Below are 25,219 nucleotides of genomic sequence, written 5' to 3' on the forward strand. Positions count from 1 at the left end.
ATGAAAATTATTGGTCTTGATAATTAAAATAAAAAAGTAATAAACATTATTTATTGAAAAATCAAATAAACATAATTTACGAATTTAAATTTCAAATGAATCGTCGTCTTATCGCTTAGGTATTTGTAATTATATTTTGAATATACTATCGGTGTGTGGCGGAGAGGAGCAAGTTTATTTACGTAGTATATCTCGAGAGAAATAAGTTCGATAATCGTTTGCAGGTGGCGTTAGTGGTAACAATTGTGATCACACGTCTAAAAGAAAATATTTTCTTTTTATTTTTTCGAATAATGAAGCAAAAGGGTTAATTGACAGGATACACACGAGGATGACGGAGAGACCGGAAGACCTAGAAAAATATGCTTTTATTATTTTCAATAAAATAACATTGTCGGAAGAATAAACGATGCCGATAGATAATTTGCCTTTCGATCGATTTTCTTCGATTAGCGTGTGTGTAACACGTTTTAAGTATTATTTTCTACTCATAATTTTTGTTTTATTATTTTTTAAAATAAAAAAATGAAAAAATGATCTCGCAAGATACGTCACATTTTGTACGCACGAAAGAGTCCCTATTTACTTATGAATTTTAATTCGTTTATTCGTGTTAACTTCCGCTTTTTATCAGCGAGTAATCTATCTATATTTTGGGGTATAAAGATGATAAGGAGATGATTAGAAGTGTCTTGTGGTAGGTAGAATCTGGTTTTCATGAGCGATTTGAAGCCTTCTCCGTGTTCCACAATTGTAGAGATTCAATCCTATTGTTTGATGTATTTACGATACTCCTAAGTACACGTACACAATACTTTACTTTAAGGCTTTTTTTAGTCAGCAACATAATCTATCTACGAAATAGACAAATCCACGATTCGTAGACGGAATATACACACTTGACAGAGTTTATTTCAAATATATTAATGAAGTTAAAGAAAAGAAAGAAAAAAGAACAAATGAACGCAATGAATTTATTTATTTAGATCTTGGCACAAGTTTTAATTCGGACTTTGCATTTAACTTTTTACATGGAACGCCGTACCGCCGGCATCTGGGTACGAATGTGTTAGAAATAATACAAATTATTAGTTTTTATTTATTTCGATAACTTCAAGATTAGACGAAGGATTTCGTAGCCGAAATATGAATATACTGACATATTTTGTTCATAGATATTTATCTAAACTAAAATCCTTAGCATGCGACAAGTAGAAGCTCCCAATCTCGTTAGCTTGAAATATCCGTCTTCTTTGAGCCAGCCCTGACAACGAATACAGAAGACACGAATACATTAACCGAGCTTACTCCTGAGGAGGTTGAGAGTACGTGAACGCACCCTAAAACGGAATTAATAAGAGGTGTTCAATTGCAATGAAATAAATAAATAAATCTCATGATCGATTAGAAAGAAGAAAGTTATAAAATCATAATGAAATATTTAATAGCGTAGAGAAATAATCGTAAGGTATAAAGAAACCGATGAAATAGATCAATAAATCATAGAAGAAAAATATGATTAGATAAATTTATTTTCAGAACACCCTGTAGAATATAGCTTAGTGCGCGAGTAGCCTAGTTTAAAAGGAGAGAGATAGTAGTAGGGTGCTATAGAGTAGAGAGTGCATGCGTGTATACGTGTTTTCGAGTAGGAATGGCGGGGATGGGCGCGCATGCGCGGTGCAGCTGGCGCCTCAGCCGGACGAATAGTCGATGCTAGAACCTCGAGGGTGGTCGATGTGTGCGGACCCACATTTTCGCGCGGCACATCCAATTATCTCTATTTTCATTTATTTCATAGTTTATTATTTATATACAACTGACATTTTATTTCCTCCTTATTTTTACACTTTCAACCAGATCAATTGTTAACACTATAGGAGAGACGAGCTTGTGTTTCTCTGTGTAATACGTGTGTGGGTGTGGGTGTGGGTGTTGCTACGACCGAAAAACAGGTGGACACGTCTCTGTGTTTGCATGTGTGCTCATATGCGTGGCGTGCGTCGTCTGGTCTCTATTAAGAAGAACGAGGTTAGTTGAGTATAGTAATTGAAATTTTCGGCTGACGTTGGGATCTTCTTTACTTACCACTCCCACCACACATTTCCTCTCGTCGAGTAAGAGCCGTCGAGTAAGAAAGAGCGAGCGAGAGGGCAAAGATACATCATCACGCTTTATATTTCTAGACACATATCTTCTTCAAACAAAGTTTTGCGTTTCAAAAGAAATTTGTTTTTTCATATTAACGTATACATGCGTCTAATTATTTGTTTATGGTCAAGGGGATTAAGAATGATTTCTTATCGCGCCTTGTCTTCTTTTTATTATGTTTTTTTTGTTTGCAAAAGTTTGTCGCTCATTCGAAAAATTGATTCGAATATAGTTTGACAAATAGATATGGCGAACGTGTTTATATTTCGTGTCATCGAACTGTCAAAAGCGGCTAACCGCGTTGTACATACATATCGATCGCCATATTGCTTTCTTTGCGCGAAATCCAAAGGCGCGGGTTGTGTGTGGTAATGCTGCTGGAATAGTGCTGGTATGCTGGTGGTAATGGTCAACCCAGCCAGTGGCGGAGGATCTTCTCAATATAGTCATCAATTTAGTCTTTATTATAAGTATTATAATTAAGTAGTCGTCCTCCACTTCGCAGTTTCTTTACCGACTATGTGTGTCGCGTTATATTCGACGAAAAAGAAAACAATAAATACGGAAACAAAAGAAAAATATAATAAGAATGCGGCGGAAGGATGTGTATTGCACGTAGGAGCCACGACGAAATATTTATTCCAGAGAGAAAAGAAGAAAAACAAGAATATCCTCATTTATCGAAAATATTTATTATCGATTCTAAACTAAAGTGGGAATTTCTAATCATTTCGAGCAAATTGCAGAGGGAATTTATCCATTTTTTGGTCTTTTTTCTTCTTATCATTTTTAATATTAAATGAATATTTCTTCGGGGTTCATGAGTTTCTGCATAGCTCGGCTCATTTATTACAACGTTTGTTACTTTTCATTTCAGAAGAAAGGAAGGAAGGAAGGAAGCGAACGATAATGATTTCCTAATCACGTACTATACACACAGCAGTTTCCTACCTTGTTGTTATTTTCAAATCACGTAGACTCACGTAAAAACATACAAATCTATAAATGTCGTAGATCATCGCAAGTACATCGCACTCGTATTCTTCCGTTTTGTGATTAAACGCTGATACGAAGTTTACGTAGTAAGTAAGCTTGCATTCTCGTTTCCATCAATATGCGAGTATACATGTGAGTATGTATAAATTTATACGCAAGTAGCGTATAAATACATAGTTGCAAAGATAAAGAAAATCAAGATACTGACTGTGACAAGAATTTGATGCGTGTGTGTTCTATATCATTAATAGTCATTGTTGTTCTAATGCAAGGGCTAAGTATAGGGTCGTTGTTAAGTTAGGATCGATGAAATCATACGCATGAATTTTCCAGTCAGTTCTTTCCCATCGAATTAAATCAAGGTCAATTGTACGTTACCTTCTCTCTTTGCATTCTTTCTCTTCCATAGCAATCTCTTTTTTTTTTTTTTCAAAAGCTTATCGTGCGAATAAGAAACGAAGTACGAAGATTAAACTTGAAGTTGGAGAGATAGAGAAATTAAACGTACTTTGAGTACACATTTTTTATAGGAAAAGAGAAAATGAAAGTTAAAATGAAAAAGAGAGAGAGAGAGAGAGAGAGAGAGAGAGAGAGAGAGAGAGAGAGAGAGAGAGAGAGAGATTGAGAGGTCTTCTCTTTCTATGCGTGTAGATAGTTGATTTAGGGATCGCGAAAAGAACGTAGGAACGACCAGAATAAAGTATAAATTAATCTACTCGGTGTGCAGAGCTACGTTGAGATAAGATTAAATTCGATCGATCGAACTAACACTTCAGGACAGAAACAATTTAATGAACGATAAATCCTTCCGTCATCGTTCATTTCATTTCCTATTATTTTTTCCTCCTATTTATCTATTCTTTTTAAAGCCAATTTTGCATCATCATCCCTTTTTTTCTATTTCTTGTAATATTCGTGCTGTCATTATTTTTGCATTTAAATTGGCTTTCTGTTATTTCATTTCTTTCATTTATATTTAATACCTATAGAAATATTGTGTGTGTGTAAACTCTTTGAATCAAATTAATACGTCGAATGTATTTAATTGTTTCATCATTTTCTTCCCTTGTTTTTTTTTTTGTTTCATCTTATTTGATTATTAAATAAAATTCAATCTTCGATAAAAATTTCATTGTAATTTCAAATCGAGGTTCGATAGATTTCTCTATAAATTGAGCCAATTAATTTGATTCGTACGATTACCGACGCGTATTTGTGTATTTGCATGTCCTCATTTTTCATTCGTCTGTTCGAAGAGAGCAACAGGTTTTAAACATTCCAATCGAAATATCATTTCAATATTTGTCCCTATTAAATAAATACAAAATATTCAATAAAATTGATGAGAAGAAATTATTCTTAGGATTAACGTGGAGCCTTTTGTTTTTTTTAAATAAACGGTATGTTTCTGTATCGAATCGATAAGTCGAATGATAAGGTGGATATTGCTGATAAGAATTTCTATCAGTAACTTCTTTTGCTAAATCGTTTCTCTTTCTCCTTCTCTCTCTCTCTCTCTCTCTCTCTCTCTCTCTCTCTCTCTCTCTCTCTGTCGATAAAAACCATCGATTAATATTAAATCATCTCCCAATTCTTTACGAGAAATAACATATCGATATAATTTAACTACTTTCGTTAAATGAAATTGTTAAGTAAAAGAAATTAGCAACACAAAGGGGCATTCATAACGCTAACGTACGAGCAATCGTATTATACATATGTAAGATGTATAATTATGTATTAATTATTATTATTATTGTAGATAAAAGAAGTTGCCAACGTCAGTAATGAAAGTGAATGCATGAAAAAATATATTGCAATCATATTTTTTGATAAATGAAATCTCGATTATTCTTATAATTCAATGAAAAAAATAAAATGGCTAGAATGGAGATAAAAGATCAGCGATACGAAGATAAATTCTGGATGCTAATTCGATGTAATTTGTTTTTCTTTTTTTTTTTGTTCTTATAGTGCGCAGCTGAGTCCGATTAATCGAGAAGGGAAGAACCTGGCCATAGTCGTAGAACTCGTCGTTTATTGAAGCAAAAGAAATAAGAAATAAAAGGAAAAGATTAGAAAAAAATGTAAAAGAAACATGTCGTTGACATGTCGTTAGATCAGAAAATTGAAAACCATCATCCTAGTTTTTGGTCACACTCTTATCGTAATATTTTCCATGGGGAAAAAATGAACATTCTCTTTCTCTTTTCGATGAATTTTCTATGCGTTTCTTCTTATCCATCTTAGAATTGATAACGTATATTTTTTGGGAGAATCTCGAAGAAGATACACGCAAAGTGTGTCTATATTCCAGACGTAATTGGGGTATAGTAAGATATTTACTAAGGACATTTAAATAAAAAATAAAAAAAAACCTACTATCGTGATAGATAGTACGAATGTATAGAACAACGAGACTAAAAGATGTTGAAGACGTCGATTTGGACATGGGATAGATGATAGAACCGATGTTTATACCATGCCGTAGAACAGATGAGTTAAGCAGAATGGATTGGACGTATGGACTCGGGTAATAACATGCATTTATTTCACCCTGATCTATCTTTTCTTCATATTTCCTTCCTCCATATTTGTACAGATAATAGATATTTATGTGAAATTGTTTTATGGCAAAGGTTGATTATCTTTTTTCTTCAAATCAAGCAAAACAATAAAACAAGCTCGGGAATTTATCATAACAGTTTATAGTTGCACATCGTATCTTCTATCGATTTTGTGTTCGCAATAACAAATATTATATTTCATTACGATTTATAGGAGGACCCTCCTGAGGACTCTATCACGGTGAACGAATTCCTAAAACGCAAGACTGCAACTACGTCATCGTACAGTCTTTTTTTCCCAACGTGTACGAAAAAGACTGAAAATATCTATCATCAAAAATATATTTAAATATACGCGTGAAATAGTTACTCCATCTACTAAATTAAAAAACGATACGAAATCAAGAAGAACAAGAAGAACATTGTAAGAAGCCAAAAATCAAGGAGAAGATAAAAAAGAAATCATTAGAGAGGATGTTTTGTCGAGCAGCGAAAAGACTGATTTGATAAAATTCGCGTTCCGATCTTTATTTTCTATTTTATTTCCTTTTCTTTTTTTTTCAAAGTTATTATCGACGAGTCACATATCTTCTTGAGAGTTCCCCCAAGGTTCTTCATTTTTCTTTTCAATATTTTTTCTTATTTTTCTACACGTACACGTACACGTACACGTACACGTACCCCGTATATATACAAACATATAAACAAAACTATACATATTTCTCTTCCAATCGCGTTGTCCTTGCGGCGTCGTCGTCGTCGTCGTCGTCGTCGTCGTGACGTTTTGCACTCTGAACAGGCGGGTTTTGCAAGGTGTGTGTATGTGAGGGAAATAGATAAATAAATTGATAAATAAATAGAAAGAAATACAAAGAAAGTGAGAAAGAGAAGAAAGCTATACAATCTTGTCTTGTTCTACAGTGTACACTGTACATCTTTATCTGTAACATATTATAGAAATATATACAATATATAAATGTATATTAAGTGTCTATACAAAGAAGAAGAGAAAGAAGAATATTTATATGTATATAAATTTGTGCGTTGCAAAGGCTGATATATTAATATTAATATTTATATAAATTGTTTGTTATCTAAAAGAAACAAAGATTGTATTAAAGAAGAAGAAGAAGAAGAAGAAGAAGAAGAAAATATTGGAGTTTAGAATTCGTTGAAAAAAGTTGATCGCCCTCGTGCAAGATTTATTAATCTTTTTTCGATGTGAAGAAAGTGAAAGGAATGTGAAAGAAAAGCTATACTCTCTGGTAGTTCGAATACAATATTTAAATAAGAATAAGAAAAAGAGCAAGAGGAAGAAAAACACGACGATAATATTGTTATTTCGTGTACGAGTGAATTCGGTGCTGTCGCATGAGGTGAACAGGATGGGTTGTGGCCAGAGTAAAATTGGTAACATCTATACAAAGAACAAGAAGAACAAGAACAATAGCACCAAGAAAAATGGAGACTCTATACGTGAGTTATCATATTTTGTTATTCTCATTTTGTTTATTTGATATTTTTAGTTTCATCGAGTAGGCTTTTTACCGAAATATTTGGATTTTATTCGATTAGGTTAACCAATGAGCGTAGATAATCAGTTATATCGTTTTTTTTCTGCTCGAGGAAATGAATATAAATTAGAATAAGATTTGGTATGATTTAAAAATGAAATGTTTTTGTTATTTGCGTAGGTGTGATTTAGTTTGGAATTTTAGTTGTGTAATTTTGTTGCACCCTTCATATAATATTGCGAGGAACATCCATTGTTGACGTAATTGGCGTCGTTACTCCGTCAATCTGGTTCCGCCAAGTAATTGTTGGTTCGATGATTCTAATTAAACGAACGCGCGTTGATTAATCTATACGCTGAACCGTCGACGTTCTCTATCCTCTATTCTTTTATAAACAGAAGTAGAAAGAGAGAGATAGAGAAGGGAAGGAAAACTTATGATTACTTTCATAAGATTAATACAGTATTAGTCAGTGTATGAGAGATAACGATGATCGACGATCGATCAGAAATGAAAACTTTACTCGTTGCACAGATTTATCTTTGTTTCCAATTTTATTCGAATTTTTATCAATATTTTTTTAACATTTAATATTATATAATCTATCATAGAGAGAGAGAGAGAGAGAGAGAGAGAGAGAGAGAGAGAGAGAGAGAGACAAAGCTTATCGTATATCCATTCTTGTATGATATTTATTCTCTTGTTGAAAATCATCATCTACACATCATACGCGATTTCATTCATTTCTTATCACTACTATAAATTGTTTTTGTATTTAATATTATTTTTTGTTGAGGAACGTCATGATTTCCATTGGAACGCTTGGGTCTCTCTTTCGGAGCTCGCAATGATTTCCTGAAGAAAATACATTATTCATAGGAACTAGGGTAATGCGAGGAGGTAAGAGGTTGGTCTGAGGCTATTATTAATATCGGTCATAGTTCTAAATTTTCTTTTCCCAATAATATTCGAGTGAGAGTTTTATCGGAGAGTTTTAATTATGATTAAAACCTTTAATAAATAGCCTTCCATTGTCTTTTCATTTGATATATTCCACCTACTCTAGTTTTTCTTCTTCTTTCTTATATTTTCGTTTATATATTCAATACTTTGCGTTTATTTAACTTCCTCTAGCGATATTTTTGGGATATTATTAAGGAAATAATTGGAAAGATTAATAAAAAAGAAAGAGATAGTAAAGTTGTGAAATGAAATATAATAAACGGAAGATTAGAAGCTCGTTACCAGCTTAATCATCGTTTAAATGAAATAATAGTATTTGCGTGATAAAGTAGAAATCATTTAAACGAATTCATCTAAACGAACTTTAGTTGTTGATGCATTTCACTTGTTCACACATTTGAAAATGTATATTGACAATGTTTCAAGTACAAAGTTATACGAGTATGTATATTTAAACTTCAATCAAACTCGAGATGATCTATTAGTTTTGGAATTAACATTTTAAAAGAGAGATCTTATCTTTAAGATCTCACGTGGCTGAGTCGAATTAATCACGTTTTCGTACAAAAATCATGATCGTTAAGTGAAATCAGATAACATTGAAGCATCGTGTTAATTGTTGAATTTCTTATTATATTAATTATCAGTGATCTTTATATATATATATATATATCCTCAAGTGTTCTTTGACAATTTAACTTTGTTTTCGTCTAATCATTTATGCTTTGGTAGAAAAGATAACTATTACATGTTTTATTCGATGTGTGTATACGCGTGCGCGTGCGTATTTATATATGAAGCGTTAACGAATCGTTGCAGATTAAACTGGTACGAGACCGGATTTAAATCGTTTCATTTGTTTGTATTCGCACATTCTTTCTAATTAACTCATAGAGACAGTGAAAGAGGCATGCAATCTTCAGACCTTAGTAATCGATATATTTACGTCGAGTCAAAATAGAATGTAAAAACAAATTTGCTTGTCGAAAAAAGAGAAAAACGTACATTGTTAAGGTAATCGGAAAAGAATTTTCGATCTTTATATATAAAAAGAAATAAAATAGAAATTGATATTTTTCCATAATTTACGCTTTGATTGTTTTGTTTGATCCCATCACCGATAATAATAAAAAACTTATAACGGATATAATAACGTATATGATAAATAAAGTAAAATAAATAATAAAATATTCAAATAGATAGGTATTGTTTAGGTTCAAATTTGGCGGCGACAAGGCGGCAAGCAGTCACGTGGTCGTTATCCCAGTACCGCGGAGCCCTCCCTACTTGCTAGCGCGTTGACCAATCAGCGCTCTCGGTAGGTTTGGCTCCCCTACCATTGGAGTTGCGTGCGCAGCAAGTAGTCGCGCAGTAGAGCGTACATACGCCGGCGAGTAAGGACGCGAAAGAACGCATTAACGGTCGTAGGAGTACTACTTGCTTACTTACGTATAATCTATCGCGTAAAACGACGTCGTTTCGCGTACTCTTCGGTAAACAAGAAGAGAGGAGGAAAACTTTGACGGCGATATATAGGTGTAGTACACTCGTTCAAGGCTCGGGGGCCGATATCATCGTGCTTGGATAGTAGTTATTGTGGGAAGGCTCACTCAACTGTGCGAACGTGTGCCTACGTGATCCAACGAACGTGTATAAAAGCCATGCGTATCCCCGCTTTTAGTGTTTGTCTTGCTACGATATTTCATCTGTGAAGAACGTTCTCGTTTTCATATTTTTTTTCAATATTTCCTCATTTAAGAGCATTCGTCTCGTTACGTAATTTCGATATTAACTCGATATTAACTCGATATTAACTCGATATATTAAGGAATTACCGATCGATCCTTATTTTTGGAAAGTAATATATTTACGAGTGTTCACTTGGAAAGAGAGAAAAATTTAAAAGAAAAAAAGCAGACTTATTGTTAGACTTTTTCTTTTGAAAATACGTTATAAACTGTGATCAAAGTGGAAGGGCATGTGGCATCCTGTTTTCTTATGCTTCCTCCCCCTAAGAGGGAAGCTTCAACAATACCAATTAAACGCCGAACTCGCAGGAAATCGTCCTTGCCTGCCTCGAATTTAGAAAACAAGGAAACAGGCGCCAAGATGTGGCTTAAAGTTCTCAGACAAAATATTTCGCATCTGGCTCGCAGAGCTAAGGGTAAGAACATTCTAATATATTTTTTTACTTTTATTCTTTCTATTTCCCCTTCCGTTAACCTTCGTGTAACGTCGGAATTCTTTACCTCTATCTTTTCCTGCTTTCGAACTTGATCGGAAATATTACAAACAGATGCCATTTTGTATTCTACTGTGTCGAATTTTAACACTTTCAAATATTCCTTTTTTCTAGCTCACTTTTTTATTTCATTTTGTCAAATTTATTGTTTCTTATATTTATTTGTTTAGTCTGGTTAGAGATAAATCTGCAAATCATTTTGAATTGATATTTTCTCTTGAAATTCAATCTGCCTTACACACACACACACTTCTATACATGCGTGTATATATATGTGTGTGTATTTTCATGCTTCAGATACAAGAAGACGTATTAGAGAGAATAAAAGCGGAAGCTTACTATTTTTAGCTGATTACCATGGTACTCTCTCTCTCTCTCTCTCTCTCTCTCTCTCTCTCTCTCTCTCTCTTTTGGACATCGATCGATCTCTTGCTAAATTTTTTAATTTCTTCATTTACTCTCATATCATTAATGAGAATAATATAATCGATATATTTTAATTTATAGAAACTCTATTGAAAAACAATTAGGTCAAGTTAACAAAATTCAAAATTCAGGAACACTTATTGCATTTAATTAATTTTATATTATTTTGTAGTTTATTAGGTTAGAAAAACTTGGCCTTATTAATACTAAATGTGACAACCAGTTTTAAATTTGGATTTACAGTTTTAGCAAATATGAATTTCTTGAATAACAAATTGCTATTTAATTTGCTATAGTTTTGACAGGTATACGTAAACCATCCTTAAGTTTACTGTTTAATTTATAAATTAATATCTCATGCAGAATATATCATATATCTTTGAATTTATTTTTTCCGTGTTACCACATATATATTACATATTTATTTTTTTTCAGTCATAAGTATAAGAAGAGTGAACTTATGTTGTTGCATTTATGTTAGCTTCGAAACCGATCGATATCGCGAAGGAGTTCGCGTGCTGGGTCAATGTAAAAATAAAACAAAAAAATATCGAAAGAGAGTGGGGCGAAGAATAAGAAGAGTTATTTTCTTGAATATTATTATTTTGAAATGGACATATTAAAAGGAATGAACTCGGTAATATCTTGTTCGTATGTGTGGTGGCGACGACGACGACGACGACGACGACGACGACGAAGAAGAAGCTTCTAAATTCGAGATTAGGCGTCGTCTAATTTGAGGTCGTCTCGCGTTTCGCTTCGTAAAAGCAAATCGTGGAATTCGCATTCGTGTTGCATCTCGCGTGTGACTCTCTCATTCTGACTCATACTAGGCAGGCATAATGTTTTTTTATTAATCCTCTGTTTCTTCGCATAAGTGCGTATTCAGCTTGTATTTTATTTTAGCTGTTGTCTAATCAATATTTTTCTTTGCATGCAAAAAGTAGATTTTCACTAAATTTGTCTTTCTCGAAATCTGGGAATGTTTGAGTTAGAAATTTGTTTGTTCTTTTTTTAAATAAATATACTCCCTAAGTTGATCTGATTCACAGAAATACGCGAAATATACGAAGGAGACCGTATCCGCGATTGTTGACCGGGATTCCGTGCTATAGCATATGGTAATCGTTCAAAATCTTTACGACTCGCGTATTCCATTATTATTTCTTAGTCTTTTTTTATTTTCTATAAATCGATCATCTTCTATATCGCGTACATACATACATATGTACGTCTATGATATGTTTGCTAATTAATCGGACAATTTCAAAACAGTTACGTATGATATTACAGTAAGGAAATTTGACGACAATTTGTTATTTATTGAAATACGTCATTCACGCGTTCATACGTATAAGACGAGAGAGAGAGAGAGAGAGAGAGAGAGAGAGAGAGAGAGAGAGAGANTGAAATACGTCATTCACGCGTTCATACGTATAAGAAGAGAGAGAGAGAGAGAGAGAGAGAGAGAGAGAGAGAGAGAGAGAGAGAGAGAGAGATCAAAAACTTAGTACGTAGTCGAATGAAGAATGTCAAGGCTAGATTTTTTAACGTCTAGACGACAATAACGCGAGATCAGCTGAGATTAAATGTTTTCTACCTGTCACATATAATTATATCTAAAAGAATCTCTTCCCTTTAGTTGTGTTTAAAAAAAAAAAGGGTTGGTCCATTTAAAGTTTAGCTTAGGTACATAACAGCAACCATTCCGATGACGATACGTGACGATAGTCACGAAGCGACTATCGTGTATTTATTATTTTCCTTTTATCTATCTATGTAAGTAGGTATCTGGATAATTCCCTAATTTCTATCTTTACCTTCTTTTATAGGTCGACTTTTGTCGTTTCCATTATAATATCGTACAGTTATCTAACATAAGTATAGGTTTTCTATTTAAAAAGAATATTCATATTTTATATCTACTTGTTTGATTAATTACATATTTCATGATAAATAAAGATATTTTTCAAAATATCGTTAAGGCTAATTTTTCTATACAGAATCCTAAATTGTAAGTTCAGAAATGATTGATAATCTTTGAAAAATATGTTTGAAAAACTTGTAAAAAAAATTAATTAATTTTGAATAGCACATTTTTTATTTATTAATTAATTAAACAATTTTGAATAGAAATGGAATGATAGATTGGAATGATTGAATTAAAATAGGCACTGATTAGTGCGCGATCATTTATCGAAAGAAAAAAAGAAAATGGTTGAAAAACGTTACATAAGGAAGACTCTCTCGAGTATGGAATGGAGTTTAAAAAAGTATTTCGGTCTGGCATATAACTAGGATTTAAATTTCTCCTACGAATTCGATTCGACCTCGTTTTATCTGCTTACTTCTATCATCTCTATCTTACTCATACATAGATGCATACATATAAAGGGTTGTAAAAGTTTGCTCCAATTGCAGCGTTATCCTCTTCGTTGAGAAACGTGTGTGTGTGTGTGTAGGGCTTCTTCATAAAAGCATTCGTTTCAAAGGGAAAAGCACCCCACGAGAGAAAAGACTCTGTTTAGATTTATAATGGCGGAATGGAAAAAAGATGGTATCATTGTCTCGCCTCGATCAAAATTGCTCCCTTTTCTACCTTTCTTCTTTTTTTTTTTTTTCTTCTCACGCCCTTTTACTATTCTCCCTTAGTGACGATTTTTCTCTGTAACAATAGCCGTAAAATAAAAAGCTAAGTCTACTAATATGGGATGATTCTTGAAAAGCGGATTTCAATTTAAAGACAAAGAGAAAGATAGGAAAGATGTTATAAACAGTGTCTAGAAGAATTCGAAAATCAATTTATATCGAATTATTTGTTTTTGCTTCTTTTAGTTTAGTTTTAGTTTAGTTTTAATTAATGAATTTAGTCGAAAGGGAAAAATTTGTTTGACAGGAGTATGCAAAAAACTTGGCGGCAGGGTTGCATGCTGGAAGGGGGAAAAGAAACGTGCGTTTGAGCTTGGTATTCGTCCTCGATCCATAATACACTAGCAAAGATCTCGCACGTGCTACTTTACTTTCTTATTTTTTCCTATCTTTCTTCAGGCGGCTCATGCATTTCGGAATGCATTTATCTCTATCGGTCGACGACGTGAAACGAAAAATCGTTCGCTTATCTTTTTCCTTTTATTTTGGCGCGATGCCAAGATTAATCTCGACTCATTTTCTCCAAAGTTTTTTCATGTAAAAATAGTGTTTTGATTTTTGTCGATACACGCAATTCTCGAGTATGATCTATGTGTGTTATTTGCGATTATGTTATCCAAAGATATATTTTTGTGGTTTACATTAGAATCGTCTATAAATAAGAATACAAGGTTCAGACTTGAAAATATCTCTCTTCGTGTTTACAATGTATCAAAAGGAAAAAAAAGGTCGTACGTGTTTTTTTTTCTCGTTGCCTGATTTTTATATACATATCTGTACATTTAAAAACAGTAGCGAGAGAGAGAGAGATAGGCTTGTTATCATATCACCACGTGTTATCGAGACGAAGCTCTTTACTTTAGTCGTTAGGTCGTTCTTCGTAATCGTTCGTAAGGTCACTAATCGCATGTTTTTTGTCTTTTTTTACAAATCGTGACTTCATCGCAACAGCATATATATCTCCGTATATTTATTTATAGAAATAGAGAGAGAGAGAGAGAGAGAGAGAGAGAGTGTAAGTAATATCGATTGTCTCTGTCGTCGCGTAGTATCACTTTCGAGGGAAACCAGTAGTGACCATATCGGTAATTTGAAACACCGTTTACCGTCGTCGGTATCCTTGTGCTATTCGATAGATTGCAACAACTTTTCTTTCTATATTTTCATTACATCTAAACAATACGATTCATTTTGTCGACTAATTGTATTCCTTTTATTTTTCAATCAATCAATTTCAAAAGGTTCTAATATTTACTTTATTCATTTCTTCTAGAAGTATTTTCGCGACACATTTTTTCTAATTGAAGATAATTTGATATAAGAAAAAAGAAAAGAACAAAAGGTATAATTAAAGATATCTAATGATTCATAATTGGTATTCAAGATTCATCTTCTTATCGAACGGGAAAGTAATTCGAGTGAGATTTTGTTGTTTTCGAGAAATCCCGGCGACCAATGCGATGATTCATTAGCAACGCGTTTAATAAAATGAATCATCGATTTTTTAACATCGACGAAAGGCTTTTCTTAATAACAATATGAGAAAATTCATTGGAATAATAGAAATAGAGTAAGAAATAATTCAAATTACCTACAAACGCATTCAATCCATTTCGCATATAATCATTTTATCAGAATAAAATATTGTAGAAGGAAAGAAAATAATGGCGATATTTTGTTGCTCGTAATGTTCCTTTTACATTAATGCGAGAGATGAAAAAGGTCAAGATATATTTAGGACGATCGATTATTATTATTATTATTATATGAAATATGAGAGAAATTGGAGAGAGCCAAGTAGACAGGACACCGATTTTCCCTCAATTCAAGATCATACATTTTTTTATGCTTTTTATCCTTTTTAACGATCAACATCGTGATCATTCTAATAATCATTATTCGTATAGGTTTTTATATCGTTATCATGTTTATCTGTTAATAGCAATAAACGCGTAAGAAGAATCTTGACCGATAATCTAAATACACAAAGAGAGGATTATTATCGTTCCAATCAAACGGATTGAACGTTTTTCATTTCTCTATCTCTAATAGGAAATAATGGAAATCATTTCGTACGAATAGATACAAGATTTAATATGTTTCAGCACATCTTTCCAATGGACTTTTTTTCCTATTTATTTGATTTCATAATAAATCGTTATGAAAGATACAAGAATAGAAGACCTCCAAGAAATTCTATACATCCAGTCGATATAATTTAACGTGTGTTAGTTAGATTTACTATACCACCACTAGTTGTATTCAAAGAAAAAAACATATTTAATATTTTCTCGTTATTTTTATGTCGAAATTCATTTATTTCTTATTTTCTCCCTTTATATAAATAAGATTGATATTATAAATTTAGATCGGAAAATTTCGAATAAAAAATAGTTCAAATCTTCTTCTTCTTAGGACTTTGACACGAACGCGCCTAGCAGAATATAATTGCCGACAGGTAGTAATGCTATTAACGGACTCGTTCAAAATATAAATAGCTATTAAAATCGTAATACGTAATCCGTAGCTTGCTGCATAGCAAGTGTTGCATTGTTTGCGATTTATTCACCTTGCTTTCTTCGTATATGTTGCACGTATACACATGTGTAAATCTCCCGCAATTAGAGCGATCCTTGTGGTCTCGTATTTGCTGCTTCTAGGCAGCAAAAATCCTATTTTAGTTGTTTAGATCATTTGGGTCACAATCGATTATACGAATAAATTCTTCTACTTTTTTCATACGAATTTATTCATGCGAAATGAACGAAATAATGAATGTCAAACTACAATTTTCTTTAGGGAGGTTATTTCGTTATCTCGTATATTAATTTATTATTATTTAATTAGAATTGAAACTTATAAGAGGAGGATTAGAGACACTCTTATTCCAATCAACTGAAAGTGTCTGCCGCACGCGCGCTATATGAATTTATTAAGTGCACCTAGAGTCGATGAAATTATAGCCTTCTCTGCAACTGCGCCAATATCGCGCGACCGCCTCCGCTCGTTCTCTTTTTGAATAATACATTAATCCATTGCCCGGGCATTCCTCTCTTTTTTTTTTTCTTTTTTCTTTTTTACCTCCATGGAAATACATGGAAAATCAATGTACAACCTCGCGTATAATTCAAGTATTAAGTAGTACAACAAAAGTTCCTCCAAATGATTTTCTACATCGAGAAACAAATAATTCCTACGCGAGTTATCCTACAAATTACAAATGCAACATAAAGTTCCACGTGGTGTAATGTGTCACGTCGTTGTATATCATCATTTTCTTGTTTTTACAAATGTTTTGCTTCCTTTAGAATAGAAACACACAGTTTTAATATAGGATACTAAACTTTAGATTATTTTTTATCACGGCTGGTTAACGATCGTTATATTATCGCAATGGAAGTCGATAGCTTATGTTTTAATATAGTGGTCAAAATTAGAGTTAGCAATAACACGTGGTGATCTACAAAGAGAGAAACCCTTCAAAGATCGATACCAAAGATCGTTACTTGTTTCATTTATTGTTTATTATCGATACTTTTCGAGCATTTATTAATAATATCAAGGAAATATATTCCATCGTCTACATAAATTCGTAGATGTCGCAAATTTGATTTATCTCGAAATTATTTAATCAACCATCATAAGGACGTTTAAAGTTCATCCTATTTAACTTTTGATTGCTCTTGATGAAGTTGACCCCAATTTCGTTGTTCACAGTTTGTTCAACCACCGATCTCCTACGACGACGTTTTCCTTTCTTCAAAATTGACGACCCTCTTGCATCGTTTCCAAATCATTTCTTACAATTGATTTTGAAATCTCCTAACTCTTAAGAACTTTTTCTTTGCGCTGTACTCTTTAGGATCGTACTTCAGTGAAATCGTATATATCCTGTGCAACAAGTAAGTTTCTTCTTCGGTGAATCCGTTCGAAGTGTGTACAATGTAAACATATTCTCGTCTAGAGGATTGTCCTGTTGAACTTCACAGTGGAAACTTCTATCTTTGATAGAAAAGAAAAAGAGAGTTTCGATAAAAAATATTTCGAAGATTGGAATATTATTTCTTTTAACAAGACTTTCTCTACAAGTTTTCTAACGAGATCAAACTAACATTCGTAGAAAATTTGCAGATCTACTTTTTCCAGATTGTCACAATCATTTGCTATTAGATTTCGCTGTGTAGAAAATCTGTTGCATCATTCCAAGTGCATCGATTTAAAGCATACGAAAGATCAAATAAAAATATACAAAATTACAGATGAAATAAGTGTATAACGTTGTTGCATCATTTTCGTATTTAGATGTTTCATAGTGCATTAGCTAAGTCATATGTAATCGATGACTGTTGTTAAACTAAGCGAAATGTCCGCGTATAATATGCAAGCCTCTGACGTAAAGTTTACACGCGTGCCTTTGCTAAATATAAATTCCGTTCACCAGCACCTTGCGTAGAGATACGCGACGATTGTTAACGTCACCGGAAAGAAAGAGAAGGATAGAACGTTATGCCTTAAATGAGTTTGGTAAAGGTGTGTGTAATCGAGTTATCATTTAAATGCACCTATATGCGCCTACCGATAATGCGGATATCGTGCACGGTCAAACTTTCTTCTCCAACTTTCTTTCAATTCAAGATTTTTTCAGAGAACAAAATTTGCATGCAAAAGTGCATTGCAAAGTGCAGGGCAAAGTGCAGGGCAAAGTGCAGGGCAAAGGCGTCGATGGTTTAGAAATTGGCGTGTCGCGTCTGCGCAAAGATCTCCGTTGAATTTTGTCTCATTTTAATACCGTTATGGACGACGTGGTCAAAGTTTATGATATTATCGACGAACGTATCAAAAACACTGACATCTAAATTCTACGAAATATTCTTCAATATTTTGTCTACAGAAAAATATTATTTCGAAAGGAAAATCGCGCGCGCGCGCGCTAATGCATTCAATGCGCACGAATTGTATTTTCACTATCTTTTCCGTTGTGAAATGAAGATAAGAACAATTATTTGAAGAATTTATATTTGACAAATGAACACAAGAGAAAAAAAAACAAGTGAAATTTCTACTTATTATTTTCTATATACATATTTCTCTCTGTGCACAGAGGACATCAGAATTCATCTGACTTTTCGTTCCCATGCAATCACACATGTCCTCGACATATTTATCGCGTGCACCAGCCACGGTAGAACGTGCTCGCCAACTCGTATATGCACAAAATACATGCCTAACTATCTCGAGCATATACATACGTACATACATTTATATGCAATTGCATTAAAATTGACAGCGACAACACACGACAAGTGTCAAAGAGATCCCCTAATCGTTCACTTGAAATTGTTAAGAAGAAGAAGAATACACCGTTCGCGCGTCTTCGACTTTCGCTTTTGAATCTGTTTATTTGCACTAGTTCTAAATTTATGTACGTAGTCTAATTTATCTACGTGTTCGGTTACGTGTAAACATATACGTATATAAATAGAAATTGCATTAATGTACGTGTAAAAGGATCACAGAAACATCTCCTTTAGGATTATTTGTCTCGATTATTGTCTAAGATTTGGATATATCTTATCATGATTTTAACCTTGAATTTATTTCATCTCGTTGGTTAATAAAAAGAGATCGCTACAATATCTAATGATCATTGGAAAAAAAAAAAATGATGTTAAATCGTTATAAAATAAAATATTGATATGTAAATTTGAGTAAATATACTGAATATATAATCAGATAAAATGTTGGCATCCATCGCGTGTAGGCGTCTGGAGGTATTTCCAAATCATGTGCATATAGACGATACATATTTAATGCTTATACGTAAATAGATATATTTATAAATGTATATGTATTTAAATACGTATGTAAATACGTATGTGTTGACCTTCGGCATGATGCCAAGGAGTGAGAAGTACTATCAAAAACCAATGGGGGAGTGAATGAAATTCTAAATACTCTTCGTTTTCTTTCTTTCTTTTTATTTTATCTGCAAATTAATTTCAAGAGATATCAATTTTCTTCGTGTATTCTCAGATATTATTCCAATTTTTGATTTTGGATTTTAGGTCTGCAAGATGTTTTAGAAAAATATTATACGCGATGCTCGTAGACGAATATTTTATGATTTCTTTTTTTTTTTTTTTTTTGTTTTTCTTCTTTTTTGGGGGAGGGGGAGATTAGTTTTGTTAGAATCTAATAGAAAGTTTAGGTAACAGGAAATAGTAGAAATATTTGTAGAATGAATTAATAATTATTAATAATGTTAATAATAGAACAATAGAATAATAAACAATATTTGTCGAATTTTAAGAGGGTTTCAAAGTTTGGAGCTTAGCATAGAAACAATTTGTTTTCGATCAAACTATTGAAACATTTGTTTGAAAAAAGGAATGAAAGTTTTTCTTATTGATCAACGTAACATTTCGATAAATAATAATAAATTGATTAGACCACGATAATACTTGATATATCGAATGAAATAAAATCATATAGAAGCTTATCGCAAGGTAATCGTGAAAATGATGAAAACTCGAATATAAAGAAATATGATGAGAAAGGCATATTGAAAATGCGATTTCTGTTATCTGTAAATTTGCAACGAATGCGTTTATATGATATAAAGATAATACAAATGAATTTGACGCTTCCACGTAAGATAGATAAGAACTGTTTAATGTAAATTATGCACGTATGTGCATACAAGGTGCATACAAGGTGCACGAAAAAATGTCAAAGTTATTCAACAAAAATGAATTCTAATTTTGTCGAGGAAATATTTCCCAAGAAACGTTTTCTAACTCGTTTCAACTGTGTTGCAGTGATAGTATTATTCTCGTCGAAATGAAAACGATTCGCGAAAATTTGAAATATATCGTCAAAACAATAAACATATCGATTTCTGTGATAACAAATCAAAATATTAGATAAATATCGAATGTCGAGTGAAGGTTTTTTATTTTGCTGTTTTTTTATATTGATCGAAGACTTTGATATTATCAACGCGATGGAATCAGAAAATGGAGTTATATTGAATCAGCAAAGAAACTTTTGAGTTTCTTCAGGAAAAAAAGACGTTTTTTGCTGACACGACAGGAGAAGCACGAGTTCTGTTATTCGAATCCCTTGTAATGTCTTTGTTCGTAAAATACGCAAGTACGAGTCAAGGGCGTAGTTTAATTAAGTAGAAAAGATCAGACAATGTTAGGTAACGCTGTTGTCTATACTGTTTTCTAGGTTATTTTTCTTACGGGATCATTTTTTCAAATAAAATTTATTTAAGTGACAAAAGTCACGTTCGCGTTTTAAAACTTGGACATTAATCCTTGCTTGTGTGTTACGCCATTTGTAAATCTATAATGGGAGTTGTGTGTATCGAGTAATGCAGTCAATACCAATTCGAACAATTCGTAACTGTTCTCATTGAAGAAGTGTTTTATCGAATCGATAGACAAATGACGATACTATTTGTGAATCAAAAAACTTTCTGGGTTACTATTTTTATTCTTTCATTTTAATCGTAAAAATACCATTTTGGGAAACTTTAGTTCAGTTCCGTAATTGAAATTGAAATGCCGATATTGAATCTGCGAATCAGTGGCCGTTCGTTTTTGTATCATGATCGATCGATTAGATTTCCATACTCGTTACGCGTTTCCGTGATTTCATTATTCGGATTCACTTTATTTCACTATGTTAGTAGCGAATCTCACAATCAGGTGGAAACGTTCATATCCGCTTGTACGTCATTTTTATTGGCAGATAACAAACAAAAAAATGCATGAGAGAGAGAGAGAGAACAAATACAATTAATTATTAAATATTTAATCAATTATACGATTGCTATAAATACAAATGTAAAAATATTCAATGTTGCTGTCAATCGAAATTTCTGATAAAAGTAACATTGGCAATTTTAATACTTCCTTCTTTTTATCTTCATTTGTATTTATTGAAATATTTCTTGAAATTGAATAAATACGTTTCCCTGTAATAATTGCATTACCAATTAATACAATTGCGATAGCTTATAATCGTAATATGTTTGTATCCGCTAAATATAACTGTCTAAACATGTTTACGCAAAGAATGGCCTCTTCGTAAATACGCATATAAATACAATACATGCATCTGAATTTTACATATGCATGTATGGATAGCACGCATTTAAAGAATCATGAAATCCACGATGATATTATCGAAGTAACTTCATTTAATAGGAATTCACTAGAAGAGATTAGATATCGAACGATATTAACAAACGCGTGCAACTCGTCAAATTTCTTCGATAAAAGATCCAAATAAAAATAATATTTTGAAAATTTTAAGAAACAAATATTCTCGATCAAACGTATTATTTTTTGTTTCTTCGTTTTATGCATTCGTTATATAATGGGAGACTTTGCGAACAATTATGATAACAATTGATCGGTTTTTGTCATTTTTAAAAGAATAAAGATAAATAATAATACGTTTTTGCATCTTTTACAATAGACTTTGACCATTACCTTACCATTGACAGCTGCATTCTTATCTGCATTTTGATAAATAAATGGTAAAAATGTGTTCGTTTCTTTCTTCTCCGACTTCTTTCTTGTTATATGTACTTACGTTGAAAAATAGTTATTTCAAGTTTATACTTCTTTATAAAGCAGATGTATTTTATTTTGTATTATGTACAATTAATTGCGGGACTATGACACAAGTACGTTGGAAAAACTTGTAAAAACTTGTAATCGGTGTATCAAATCATTTAGGAACTTTTGAGATAATCCTTAATATTTTGGGGTTTTTTTTTCTTGACATGAAAATGAAAATATTGAAACTTGACAATTTTGATTTCGTCTAAAATAAGATTAAGAAACTTAGAACGTATACGTTGTTGTCAGGTTTATTTACGTTTCATTGTAATACGAGTTCATTCTCCTTCTGTTCTTGCTTGGCGTGCCAATGAATCGACCACGTGCACATGCTATCACAACGAGAAACTTAACAGAACGCAAAAGAGAGAGAGAGAGAAAGCGCATTAGAGCATCCTTTCTTTAAATGACATACTATCTATTAAAATATCAAATTTCATATATTTATTTGTCGAAAATCACAACGCACACACCACGTACCCCCATCAAATATGTTTGATAAGCAATGTTTTCTGAATAAGTTAGAAAGGATTTGGATCTATTCGCTCTCTTGCTAGGGAGAATCTATTTTTCATCGAGTAAAATGTCACGAATTTTTCTCTCATCTTCCTTTCACTGTCTCATATTGCAAATCTCTTCTTAATGATAAGATTAAACTTGTTTACAAGTTGCATCGTTGAACTTTGAACTGTTCTCTTTTGTCGACTTAGTTAGTTTAGCGTGGAAATAATGAGGAAAAGCGGCAAATTTAAATGGAAAAAATAATGAAAAAGATGTGTGTGTGAAAATAATGTGAATTTCATTATTTATTTTGACAGGCAGCTCGTCTGTCGAACCAAAGAACGGTAATGGCAATGCCAAAGGAAACAAAACTAATAACAACGGCGTCGAGGTCAATAGAAACGAAGAACAAAATGGTTCGAGCGATATTAAAAATCAAGCTAAGAAGAAACCGAACGCGGCTGGAAGCGGACCACTGCTACAACAAGCGTGAGTTTTCATTATTAAATAGTCATTTTGCTTTATAAACTAATGGATCATTGCTATTATCTTTTTTTTATCAATTTTTATTTTTAGAGAGATATCTACCAGTCAATTGGATTTCTTCAAGATGCTTGACGAAAAAATTGAAAATGTAAGTTACATTAGAATAATGAATCGTTATCATAGCGTCGTATTATATTAGAATCAGGCCATGCGAGAAAATGGTGTCCCCTCGAGGTTTGTGTTTTTAACACGAGGGGAACCTTCCTTTAGACTCGTCGCAATAACAACGTTCATTCATGCGACAGCTCGTTCGTCTTGTTCGCGCCATTAATTTACCCTAAGCGTAATCCAATAGAAAAAGAACATCAATCTAATAGTATGGAAATCGTAATGGGGTCTAATAATAAAATTAACAAAAAGATTCAATCTAGTTGAATTATTTTTCTTTCATTGTTCGTTTTGATTTGTTTTCAGGGTCCTGATTACGACGAGGCTCTCGACTCGACGAACAGAGCGGAACACGTATCGAATCTTTTACGTCGATGGGAGTTAGCGAGCGTAACGTGGTCTAGCGTATCGGACCTCAATCAAGCATCCTTGTCAAATGAAAGGAATCATAATTCAGCTTTGAGTACTTCGAGACAAAGTCTCAGTGCTAAGGATCGCGAGGGTATGCGAAACATCGTTGGTGGTAGGCCAGAGAGTGCACCAATTTTTATGAGAAACGCCAATCGAGTGGATGGTCTTCAGGAGACCCATTGTCCCTCGCCAAACATGCCAAGACACGTTCTAGAATCCATAACGCAGAGTCCAACGCAAAGTTTGAAGAATGTCACGCCACCGGGAAGCTCCCCAACTAGTTTGCGTTATCAGGATAGTTTCAAGGAATGCAACGCTAATCAAATACCTAGTAAAACAACGAGCAAACTTCATTACGGATCGCAGAATCCGCTAAACGGGGAGTACGTAACTCAACAGGCTCTCTATCGCGAACAATATCTTCAACAAACTGGCATAATCGTTCCATCGTCTCAATACTCGGCTGAGTCACCAGGTGGCAACGTACTCAGAAACAATCCGTTCGTTCAACAATTTCAAATCGGTAACCCCCAACATTTCTCGGTACCGAGAAAACGAGGCTTCAATGCCGCCCAAATGACGTGACAAGGATTGGCACGGACGACGAGATAAGACTGAACACGATTCGCAGGAATTATTTCTTGTGAAAAACAGAGCTAATAGAACAGAGAGAGAGAGAGAGAGAGAGAGAGAAAGAGAAAAAGAACTGGAGAAAGAAGGCACAGAATGAGAAAAGAAGGATCCTTCTTCTCTGAGATACTCGCTCCTAATCCTCGGCTCGCGTTCTTCAACTTCTTGTACTTTATATAGGTGCTTGTGCTGTCGATAAGAACTTTTCACAAGATGTTTAGAAGAAAAATGGTAGCGTAGGAGGGAAGGAGGGAGAGATGGTGGTAGTGGCCTAAGGATTCAAAACGTGATTGGATCGACGATTGAAAGAAACAAAGCCAAAGTAATCAGGAGGAAACATCCTACGTACGAAAATTCGCATCAAGTCTAATTAAATGGATTTCTTTCTTATACGTATAAAGTGCCAAAAAGAATGCTCTACGTAAAATCATTTAGAGGAAAATCGCTGGAACAGGAACAAACAGAAAAATCAATCTTTCGACGTGAAAACGAAATACTCTTCTACTTCGTGATTGTGTATAAAACTATTAATTAAACGAACTATAACGGAAAAAAGAAAAGATAAGGAAATTTTTAAAAACCCCAAAAAAATAAATTTTTCGATGTACGTACGATACGAAATTGTCGTCCGTTACTTTTATTCTCCTTTTTCTAATCGATGGAAGAACACCTCTTCTTACGAAACAAACGAAAAGAAAAAACCGATTATATTTAAAAGAAATAATAAAAAAATAAAAAAAAAATAGATTTTTCGAGAAAAGCGAAGCCTTTTTTGTATTGATGTAGTAGCGATGATGTATCCTCGAGATATACATAATATAAATATTATACATATACATATATATACATGTGTGTTGTACGTCTGCGTATATGATTAAA

General features: G+C 33.1%; 1 protein-coding gene and 1 long non-coding RNA gene across 6 annotated transcripts; both read left to right on the top strand.

The window, feature by feature from the left end:
* The first annotated feature begins 1,692 nt into the window (after positions 1-1,692).
* Positions 1,693-6,527, top strand: LOC106786262. 3 transcript variants are annotated; one of them, XR_001381635.1, is made up of 4 exons: positions 1,699-2,031; positions 3,029-3,233; positions 5,122-5,680; positions 5,929-6,527. It is a non-coding gene; the product is annotated as an uncharacterized LOC106786262 (long non-coding RNA). The 3 variants fall into 3 exon arrangements; XR_001381636.1 differs by lacking the exon at positions 1,699-2,031 and adding an exon at positions 2,752-2,766; XR_001381634.1 differs by lacking the exon at positions 3,029-3,233 and having other exon boundaries at positions 1,693-2,031.
* Positions 6,528-6,856: 329 nt separating this feature from the next.
* LOC106786261 (serum response factor homolog B-like) lies at positions 6,857-25,083 on the top strand. 3 transcript variants are annotated; one of them, XM_014747447.1, is made up of 6 exons: positions 7,104-7,190; positions 8,025-8,128; positions 9,406-10,355; positions 22,963-23,134; positions 23,222-23,279; positions 23,606-25,083. In XM_014747447.1, exons 3-6 carry the CDS (start codon positions 10,190-10,192, stop codon positions 24,293-24,295), a joined length of 1,086 nt encoding a protein of 361 aa, XP_014602933.1. In that variant the 5' UTR covers positions 7,104-7,190; positions 8,025-8,128; positions 9,406-10,189; the 3' UTR covers positions 24,296-25,083. The 3 variants fall into 3 exon arrangements, with proteins under 3 accessions (XP_014602934.1, XP_014602933.1, XP_014602935.1); XM_014747449.1 differs by lacking the exon at positions 9,406-10,355; XM_014747448.1 differs by lacking the exons at positions 8,025-8,128; positions 9,406-10,355 and having other exon boundaries at positions 6,857-7,190.
* Positions 25,084-25,219: the final 136 nt, after the last annotated feature.

Source organism: Polistes canadensis, unplaced genomic scaffold, assembly GCF_001313835.1.
Source record: "Polistes canadensis isolate GaletaPanama2010 unplaced genomic scaffold, ASM131383v1 scaffold_70, whole genome shotgun sequence".
NCBI lineage: Eukaryota > Metazoa > Arthropoda > Insecta > Hymenoptera > Vespidae > Polistes > Polistes canadensis.